General features: G+C 45.7%; 1 protein-coding gene and 1 pseudogene across 1 annotated transcript in view; one reads left to right on the top strand and one right to left on the bottom strand.

Moving 5' to 3' along the window:
• Window positions 1–10,762, bottom strand: part of TCOF1 (Treacher Collins-Franceschetti syndrome 1) — a 46,662-nt gene that overhangs the window by 18,628 nt on the left and 17,272 nt on the right. The window contains exons 10-18 of the mRNA XM_006893748.1: window positions 10,723–10,756; window positions 10,312–10,518; window positions 9,973–10,185; window positions 9,544–9,807; window positions 9,330–9,455; window positions 3,180–3,308; window positions 2,918–2,994; window positions 2,745–2,850; window positions 2,443–2,649 (exon numbers count right to left, since the gene is read on the bottom strand). Coding sequence (XP_006893810.1) covers window positions 2,443–2,649; window positions 2,745–2,850; window positions 2,918–2,994; window positions 3,180–3,308; window positions 9,330–9,455; window positions 9,544–9,807; window positions 9,973–10,185; window positions 10,312–10,518; window positions 10,723–10,756 — 1,363 coding nt within the window. The remainder of the gene's footprint in view (window positions 1–2,442; window positions 2,650–2,744; window positions 2,851–2,917; window positions 2,995–3,179; window positions 3,309–9,329; window positions 9,456–9,543; window positions 9,808–9,972; window positions 10,186–10,311; window positions 10,519–10,722; window positions 10,757–10,762) is intronic.
• LOC102859059 lies at window positions 7,910–8,206 on the top strand (annotated as a pseudogene).

The raw sequence follows: 10,762 nt of genomic DNA on the forward strand, positions 1-10,762 counted from the left end.
GTGTGCCCTGGGGATTCAGAGCAGCTTCTTGCCACTAGGCCACCAGAGCTCCCATCCCACTACTCAAGACAAGACAAAAGACTGAACTGTAATGTTGTGTCATTTCCTGGTGGGAATTACGGTTCACATTGTTAACTGGCTGCCCCCCTAATAGTAAGTAAAATCTGCATGCCTTCCTTGCTAACAACCATCTACTAATTGCTTTGGAGAGAACCAAACCAAACCAAACCAATGGCTGTGGAGCTGCTTATGACTCTTGGTGACCTTCTATAAAGTTTTTGAGGGTGAAAATCTTTTCTTTTTAGGCCGTAAATCTTTTATAAAAGGATGTCACTGTTGTGGACCATTGAGTCTGAGCCCCCTCCAGCAGGTTTTCAGAGTCAGTTAATTGCATGAGAGGAGATGGTCCATCTTTCTCCCGTGGAGCAACTGGTGGATTCAAACCACGTGCTTTAGGGTTGGCAGCGCAACTCCTGACTACTAAGTCACCAGAGCTACCTATCCCCCAGAGGAGCACCTGGAGGATTTGATTGGTCAACCTTCCAGCAGTTAGCAGTCGAACAAATAAATCAATGTGCCACTAACAATCCATGCTTTGGGGAATTTCCCAGCCAATCACAAGCATTTCTCACTGACTGGCTTTGCACGGGGAGCATAGGGCCTAAGTCTGGCCTCAGAGATCTAAAGTGAGGCTGGCCTGGGAGCATTTCCCAGCTGTTTGGGAGTCAGCGAAGCCCTCCTTTAAGAGTGAGTCTAGTAAAATATGAAGGTGGAAGAAGTCTGGGTCACCAATGATACTGACTTAGTGAACGAACCACCCGGCTGAGACTTGCTGCCCTATGAGATAACAGCCAGTTTCTCTACTCTTCAAGCTCTTTACAATCGAGTTCTCTTGTAAAAGAAGGACATCCTGGCTGATACAATAATGCAATTTAAAACTTAACCCAAAAACTAGTGTTCAAGGGAGCTCTGGTGGCTTAGTGGTAAGGAACTGTACTGCCAACAAAAAGATAAGTAGTTTGAATCCACCAGCTGCTCTGTGGGAGAAAGAAGGGCAATCTCTTTCCATGCAATTTACTTCCTCTGGAAACCTGCTGGAGTTTCAGCTATGGGTCAGTTCTGCCTCAACAGTACACAGCAACAATATCCAAATTAAAACAAAGCGCAGCCGGGGACTCCTGAGTCTGTCAGTCAAGCCCCCTACAAATGTCATACCTACCTAGAAACAACTGCTGTTTGTGCGAGGCTGGTTTTCTCTGAGCCCTCCCTGTTTCATGTCACTTCTGCATCACAAATGGCTTCACACTGGGAGGATCTTTCTCCACGTTTAAATCAGCTGAACACCTAGCCTTCTTCAAGCTCAGTGCTATCATCCCCTCCTCTGGTCCCTCTGAGACCTGTTTTCCTTGAGCTACCAGAATAGTACGAAAACTTTCTCAGAAATCCAGTCAGCTGTCTCTCCAGCCTCTACTACGTAGACTAGAATCTCCTTGACTGGTGCTGATGTTCTTGACCCTTCAGTCTTAATCAGCATAACAATGCTTTACAATAGCTGGCTTGAGCCAATGCCAAATGTCAGTGCCAAGAGCAGCTTGGGCTCAGAATTCTTAGTGCTTGTTTATTATTGTTAAAACAGAATTCTGAGAGGATGGAGTGTGCCCTGGCTCTGGGCTCCCTTTCTCTTGAGAAATGGAAGGCGGGCTATAACGAGGTACATTTCCATGAGGAAATGGTAGGCTGGAGCTGCCAGGAGTGTCTCTCTACACGTGACAAGAGCTATCTGGCTTGTCCCAGTTGCCAATACTCTCCACTATCTCTCCAGATACAAAGGCAGAATGTCAACTGCCATCTATCACCTCTGTTTGGCTTGGGTCAATCATTCTTCTAGTAGGCTCGAGCCTTACAGTCCCTAGAGTTTGTAAGTCTCCAGACTTCTGCATAACACAGCCACCATGCTGCCCTCTGCCAACAGAGGAAAAAGGGTCCTGATCAAACATGGAACTCATTCATTACCCTTCCCTAGAATCCTGTCTTCACTTAGCCAGATGAGCTCTCTAGGGAGATGCATCTGGCCAGCTGAGAGACTCCCAGGGTCTCATGTATCACAGATTGAGCCTCCTTTTCACCCTCTGACTGTGACATCGTTGTATTCTTGGCCTGGTTTATGTTGGTAGGAGTTGCTGGCTTAGCTTTTTGGGGCTAAGTGTGTCTGTTCCTGCTGTGGAGGCCTCGGTAGACATGGGAATGTCCTTGGCACCTTTAATTTGGGAGGTCATGATTTGGGGTTTTCACAAGAGGTTTCAGCTAAGCATACATGGAGGACAGCAGCTGAGGGGCGAGATCTCACAGTCAAAGATTTAATGTGTGTTCTTCCTTCCCATACCTGCCCCTGAACTTAAGTTCTGAGCACGGAAGAGCAGGTGGCTAGGACCTGGCAAGTGCCTCCGCATGAAGTCTCACCTGGGCCGGTGCCTCCTCGTCACTGTCCGACTCCTCACTGCTGCTCTCCGAGTCCTCCTTTGGTTTTCCTTTCTGGGCAGTTACAAGCCCCGCTTTTCCAGGGGGTGCTGGCGTGGCCCCTTTAACAGAGGATCCCTTGGTAGACGCTGATGTAGTCTTGGTCTCAGGAGTTTTCCCTGAGGCCTTCACCTGGAGGGAGAGGGTCAGAATCAGAATCAGGAGGGACTAAAGATGATGGATGTGAGCAGACACACAGAAGACTGAAGGGACAAAAGTGTGTAAACCGCGGGCAGGAGCTTGGTCTGAGACACAGCTAGGGCGTCGGGCACAGACACGGAAGTACAGCGATTCCCGCTGCCTCTCTCCTGGGCTGGGACTTCCTCCTCACAGCTGCCCGAGTCCTCCCTCTGAGGACACCTACTGTCCCTGCTTGCTTGGCCTGGTCTGTTATAGGCACTGCCCCCCTGTTGGCATAGACAGCAGGCCCTGCACTGAGACAGTGCTGCTTTGGAGATATCTCATTGGTGGCTTGACCTGAATTTTGAGGAGACACCAATGTTCAATGTTGGAGAAGACAGTGAACAACATAGTCTTTCGAGGTTCAGTTCCCATCATGGCACGACTGTGGGGAGTCTATTCACCTTGTCCAAACTGGGTTGACTGTTTGATTGCCTTCTTCTCTGCCCCCCACCAATCCCCCAGGCTTTGACTCTACTTGCCTTGGCTGGGGAGGCCAGCTTGGTTGGAATGGTGGCCGTGACTACCTTTGCAGGAGTTGACACTGCCGCTTTGACTGAAGACGCGCTGGGAGAAGCTTTGGTTTGAGGAGTTTTCACTGAGGTCTTCACCTGGAAGCAAAAAGATGCGTGGCAATTAGCTGAGAACATTAATTCTGGAGTCAGAATGTCTCGCTTTGGATTTCAGATGTCCATTTAATAATGGTATGAGTCTATGCAAGACACTTGACCTCACTGGCCTCAGCCTACTCCTCTGTGAAATGGGAATAACAATGGTTTAGAAGATTACTGAAGAGTTCCTGCATGATGCAAATGATAAGAGCTTAGCTCCTACTTAAAGGTTAGTTGTTTGAGTCCAGAGAGGTATAATGTCATCATAGTAGAGCACAGTTCTACTCTGACACACATGGAGTCACTATGAACTATAGTTTGTATTCAACAACAACGTAAGAAAACTTGAGACCTCCTCAAATATGTGGAAATTAAACAACTCCTTATAAATGATCAGTGAGTTGAGGAATGAAAATGAAAATGTAACATTTCCAAGTTCTTGGGATAAAGCTAATGCAGTCCCTAGAAGGAAATTTACAACTTTAAAAATACTTATACTAGAAAGTGTTAATCCATAGACTGAAAGAGAGAAGACAAATTACCAAGAGTCAGGAAAGAAAGAGCGGCATCATCATAGATGTTAGAAAAATGATAGTAAGGAAATATTCTTCCACTGTCCATAGGATTATTCAAAGGCCTGTTACTTCAGAATTGGATGACAGCCCTGCTTCCAAGTCTGAAAGCTCTGTTGAGACCTGTCCTCCATGGATGACCTTGCTGGTATCTGAAATTCTAGTGCCACAGCTTCCAGCATCACGTAAATCATCACACACAGTATATATAGCAAACTGATAAGACAAATGGTCAACTGACCGTAAGAGATTCATATTTATGCCCATTCTCAAGAAAGGTGACCCAATAAAATGTGGAAATTATCAAATAACATCATTAATATCACATGAAAGCTGTAGATTAATATCACATGAAAATTCTGCTGTTGATTATTAAAAATGGCTGAAACAGTACACTGACAGAGAACAGCCAGGAATTCAAGCTGGATTAAGAAGCAGCCATGGCACAAGGGTTATAAGTGCTCATATCAAGTGGACCCTGGATGGAAGCAAATATTAGAAAGATATTTACTTGTGTTTTACTGACTATACAAAGGCATTTGCATAGATTGTGTGGATTATAAAAATCATGAATAACACAAATCATTTGAGAATCTGGACTATATGAGTAAGAATGTGGCATCAGATTTAGAGGAAGACTCATAAACAACTTGTGTCATGCAGATGGAAAAACCTTCCTTGCATTAAATGAAGAGGACTTCACATACTGTGTGCACATCAGACTACAACCTTCAATATGGATTACATCTCAACATCAAGAAAAACAAAAGTCCTTAACACTGGACCAACAGGCAACATCATGATATACAGAGAAAAGATTGAAGTTGTTAATGATTTTACTTGGATCCACAATCAACACCCACAGCAGCAGTAGTAGCCAAGAAATCAAAAGATGTGTTGTATTAGGAAAATCTGGTATCAAGGACCTCTCCAAGTTCTAAAGAGCACAGACGTCAGTTTGAACACTAAGGTGTGCCTGGTCCAAGCCATGGTATGTGCAATAGCTTTCTATGCATCTGAAAGTGGGACAATGAATAACACAGACAGCAGAAGTGATGCCAATGAAATGTAGTGGTAAAGAGTACTGAATATACCATATACCATGGACTGCCCCCCCAAACAAGGCAACACTGTCTTGAAGAGAGTACTACCAGAATGCTCCTTTAGAAGCAAAGACGGTGAAACTTCATCTCACTTACTTTAGACATATTTTCAGGAAGAACCAGTCCTTGGAGAGATACTATGCTGGGAAAGGCAGAGGGTCAGTGAAAGAGAAGATGACTCGAGATGGACTGAAGAGTGATCACCACAACACAACTGAGCATCGAGCGTAACACATAACAGAGACCATGAAGATGGCAGAGGACAAGGCAAGGGTCAGAGCTGTTGTTCAGAGGGTTGCTAGGAGCTAGTGACTTGATGGCATGGAACACAACAACAACACACTATAAACAGCCATATGCTAATAAATGAGGCAGCTCAGAGAAAACGATCTCCTAAAATGACATACATTTCCAAAACTGATTCAAGAAGAAATAAAAACCTAAGTAGAACATTATCAATTAAAGAAATTCACTCAGTAAGTAAAAAAACCTTCCTCTATAATTAAAAGATGAGTTGCATTGGCTAAGTCTGCTGTCAAAGACTTCTCCAGAGTACTGAAGAGCAATGATGTCAGTCTGGAGACTAAGGTGCGCCTGATACAGGCCATGGTCTTTGCAATTACTTGCTATGCATCAGAGAGCTGGACAATAACTAGGGATAATAGAAGGAGAGTTGATGCCTTTGAGCTGTGGTGCTGGAGAAGAGAACTGAATATATCACAGACTGTTAGAACAAGAAGTTCATCCTGGAGAGGGTGAAGCCAGGTTGCTCCTTGGAGGCAAGGATTCTGAAGCTCCGTCTGACATACTTTGGACATGCTGCAAGGAGGGAACAGTCCTTGGAGAGGGACATTGTGCTTGGGAAAGTGGTGGGACAGCACAGGAGATGAAGACCCTCATTGAGATGGACTGATTCAGTCAGTAGGGTAATAGGGATAGGCGTGCAGGAGACAATAAGATTGGCAAGGGATAGAGTAGGGTTTAGGATTGTTGTACACAGGGCAGCTATGAGTCGCAGGCAACTCAATGACACATAATACAACAACAACACAAGAAAGATCTGGGTTCACACAATCTTTACATAGGAAAGGCCCTGGGTCACATTTTACTGGTGAATTTCAACAAACATTAGAAAAAAAAATATTATCAATCCTACACAAATTCTTTCAGATATCAGAGGAGGAGGGAATATTTCTCAAGTCATTTTGTGAGGCTAGTATACCTGAGACAGCAAAATCAGACAAAGACAGCAAAAGAAAATTACAGAAAATAAAGAAAATTGCTCATAAATTTACTCAAAAATTCACTGCTGTGAGTCAGACTGACTCACAGCTGAGCTTCCAGTGGGTTTTTGGAAGATAGGTTAAAAAAACCAAACCCCTTTATTAAAAAAACAACACAGCAACAAGCTAGCAAACCAAATCCAGTAACAAAACAAGGGGGTTTATTCTAAGAATAAAAGGATGATTTTTATATCTAAAAATCAAATGCCATCATATTAATCACATTAATAATGGATAAAAATCACACAATAAAAAACCAAACTCATACAATCATCTCAATATACAAAGAAAAAGCATTTAACAAAACAACTTCTGTTAATGGTAAAAAACTCTCAACAAACTAGGACTAAAAGGAAATGTCTTTAATCTGCTAAAGGGAATCTATGAAAAGCTTACAGCTAACATCATACTTAATGGCAAAAGACTGAATGCTTCATAATAGGAGAAACACAGAAAGAATGTCACTCTACTACTATTCAACAGTGTACCAGAAATTCTAGCCAAAGCAATAAAGCAGGATGAAAAAGAAAAGGTTTTTCTTTGCAGAGGTGACCTAGATGCAGAAATTTCTAAGGAATCTACAAAAGCTGCTGGGATAAAAACAAAGTTCGACAAAGTCACAGAATATACACTCAACACACAAGATCAGGCCCAAAAGGCATTCCAAGAAAGAGTCAATCATTCATTCTCCCAGTACTGTGCATCTTTTAAGCCCTTCTCCCACAAAAACTGTCTTCCTATGAAATTTCTATCCTGAAGACTCTTTCCTGACTCTCTGGAACATTTCCTTTGCTTGAACTAATCCTGTCTTCGCTACTTTTTATCAATTTGCTTGTTTTGAACCTCAATTCCTAAACTGACTGTTTGCAATGAGCTGGTTAGGTATTTCCAAACAAACATTGGCTCCACCCGACTTGGTTCTGACTTGCCAACGTTGGGCAGAGTGTGGGACCCACTCAGCACACACAAGCATGAGGAGGGTGAGGTTATGGAAGCACCATCTCATTTAATCCGCATAATGACCAAAAACAAAGACACGGCTATCCTTTTTTAATCTATGAGAATAAGAAAGAGGTGGTGGTCAACAAGTCGCTTTCTCAGTCCAGCCTGGGTCCACAGAAGCTTCTCAAGTCTGGGAAAGGCCCCATCTTCTGACAGGGCACCTGGCTAATAAAAAGCTAGGCCCTGACAGGGGGATTAGCAGGTCTACTTTTCTTTCTGAAAGAATATAAGGGCAAAAGGCATTATCATCTCCATAGGTGAATGAAGTTTGGGCCAAGGTAAGACTAGAAGGATGCAGAAAGGGTTAAATGTTCTGAAGCAGTAGTCCTGGTTACTAGCCTAATATTGACGATCACTGACTGACAGAGTTAGAGAAAATCACCCAACAACTGCCCGCTCCCCTTTTCCCAACCCCAATTTCCAATGCATGTGAATACCACCTCATACTACAGGCAGGAGGCTCAGAGGGAAAGACAACATTTAAACACTCTGCAAAATGTAACTTAATACAGGACTGGGTCTGGAAGGTGTCTGTGGCTTCAGGAACGGGGAGGGGAACCTGGAGCCTCTGAGGAAGGGGTAAAACCTGAGTGGTCCCAGAAATGTATGTTCTAGCATTCTGTGTGCTCAAGAGTGTGGTTAACAAGATGAACAAAGACGCGCTGATGAGACCAGCGATTAACCAAAACTTGATAGAAACTGAACAAAGAGAACACTTCAAAGAACTGCTGAGAGCCAAATTAACGGAATGTGGCTGGAAGGACCAGCTGAAAGCACATTGTAAGGAGGTAATTACAGAAAAAGGACCAGGACACGGTACTGTTGATGACTTGGTGGGTGAAATCACTCCAAAAGGCAGAGCCCTGGTACCTGACAGTGTAAAGAGGGAGATCCAACAAACAGTAAGAACATTCCTTGCTCAGCACGCCAGCCTCTAAGATTGAATTAAATTGTGTTGTTATGTGGTTTTATTTCTGAAAGTGAAACTTGCCATAAATTAGAAATCAGTTTCTCAAAATCCTTTTTTTGTATGAAGGTAAAAAAACCTCCAAAAACAAAACACACCAAAAAAATCCCTCCAAAACACAAAAACAAACCTCAGCAGAGAAATCAGAGGACCATGGGTCACAGAAGACAACAGCGAGGGGAACAAAAGCAAGTTTGCAGAAATGTTGTGTTGTGGTACCAAGAAAAAAAAAGAAATGACTAATTCTAAGTGGTTGGGGGGGGGCAGCAGCAATTAAAAAATAATAAACTGTGGGTGGCTGAGTACAGAGGGGACACAATCTCCATTTCTCAGTATTCTTTCAGGCTGGGACATCTGACTTGATGCTGTTACACACTGGTTTTACCCACCTCAAAGTGACAGAGCTTGCTATATGCAGATCCTGTCCTGGTGTAAGTGGGAAATGTTCTTAAATTCTCTCCCAATCCCATGAGGATCAATGTCCAGTGCCAACAGAGCTCCCTCAAACAAAGCACCAGGACACTGCATCACCTGACATTGGTCAGGACGGAGCTGGGACTTGAACCCAGGTAGTCTGATAACAAATCTTCCACCTCACCATCTTCTTCAGGGATCTACCATCATATGCTGCTTATGACAACTCATCTGAACCAGTCTCTGACCTTTGCCCAGGCTGCAGTGTCTGCCTGGAACATACTATCCCTCTATTTTACCTAAACAGCTTTAAATCCACAGTTCAGATAGCATTTCCTCCAAGCTCCTGAAAACTCTCTAGACGACAGCATTCGCTGTACTTTGCAAGACAGGCACATGAGCTCAATGTCCAGCACACCATGCTGGAACTCTCCTACATCTGGGGGAGCTGAGAGAAAGGCCAAAGGAGCCCCAGACCAGGACAGAGCCCGGCACAGTGGGATTCCACACAGCTTGTGGAGGGCCCAGAGTGCTGATGGCAGAGAGTGCAAGTGCGGAATAAGGTTGAACTGAAACTGTCCCTTCAAACCCATATATGCAGAGGCAAGAGCAGACTCAAGAGCATCCCATCCTTAGAGCATCCCATCCTCAGCCCCGCGCTTCACTCAGCTGGGCTTCACCTGTGCTGGAGGCACCTCCTCACTGTCCGAGTCTTCCTCACTGCTCTCCGAGTCGTGAACCTCCATTTTGAGCTGGCCAGCTGCAAGGCCTGATTTCCCAGGGGAATTTCTCCACACAGACTTTGCCTGGAATGATAAGAGGAAGACAGGTGTCTCCTAGGAGCTCAAAGGGCTATGGGGAACAGCTTTGAAGACAGCTAGGCAACAGCTTCACCTGTCCCACCGCTACTGCAGGAGCCGCCTTCTCTTCCTCCTCTTCACTCTCTGACTCCTCGCTGCTTGAAGACTCCTCCTTCAGTTTCTGGGCAACCATGGCCACAGCTGGGGATGCTGTGCAGGCTGGAGAAGTAACTGCTCCTGCCTTCCATGGGGCTGGGGTACCCACTTGCACTGGAGGGATCTTGGCAGATGCAGGGGTGATAGGGGTGCTTTTCTTTGGGGAGGTTTTGATCTGGGGTGTTTTGACGGCCAGTTTTGCCTAAGGAAACAGAGGACAGAGGCTTGAGAAGGTTCCTAGACTCAGAGGTTCCACCTATGTGAGTATGGAGTTCACTGTCCACCCCATGAGCCTGGAACCCAAGTTCCAACCAAAGAGAGCACAGTATCCCACAGAGGTGACTTGATGGGGCAGCGCAAGCCTCACCTGGGCAGGAGTTATGGCTGCTGGTGCCTCTGCCTCACTGTCAGATGACGCCTCACTGCTCTCTGAGTCTTCCGTGGGCTTTTCAGCCTTGACTTGGGTTGTGGCTATAGGTCCTGCCTTCTGAGGAGGCACTGGGGTAGTGCCCTTTCCCAAGGTACCTTTGGTGGGACCCGAGGCAGGTCTCACCTGGGAGGTTTTCCCTGTGGGCTTTGCCTGGAATGAGAGACACAGGGTGAGGGGAAGGGAGCTGCAGGGTGGATAATCAGAACCAGAAGAGGCTCAAAGAGAACGGCAGCAGGAAAGAGGGCCGGGGCCGAGTGTAGGCTGTAGGAACCTCACCTGAACCGGGGTCACTGCTGTCGGCGCCTTCCCTTCGTTGCCTGACTCGTCCTCGCTGCTGCTCTCGGAGGTCTCCTCCTGCTTTGTCACCTGGGCCTGGGGTGCTCCAGATCCTGCCTTCCCAGGGGGCACTGTGATGCCCACCCTCCCTGAGGGTCTTGTGCTCAGGGCAGTTCCGACCTGAGAATTTTTCCCAGAGGGTTTTGCCTGCAATTAACAAAGGACTGGATCAGAGAAGGGGGACTTGAGAGGGAACAAGTGTGGAGACACAGGTGTGAAGAGGGCAAATGGCACCCCACAGGGTTCTTGGTGTGAGGGGGAATAACAAGAAGCTTTTCTAGGCAGGGCCATCCAAGGTGTCCTCCAGCCTCACCAGAAGTGGGGTCACAGCGGCAGGCGTCTCCTCCTCACTGTCTGACTCTTCACTGCTGCTCTCCGAGTCCCCCTGTGG

This window comes from Elephantulus edwardii, unplaced genomic scaffold (assembly GCF_000299155.1).
Source record: "Elephantulus edwardii isolate Elephantulus edwardi_28Jun2011 unplaced genomic scaffold, EleEdw1.0 scaffold00130, whole genome shotgun sequence".
Taxonomy (NCBI): Eukaryota; Metazoa; Chordata; class Mammalia; order Macroscelidea; family Macroscelididae; genus Elephantulus; species Elephantulus edwardii.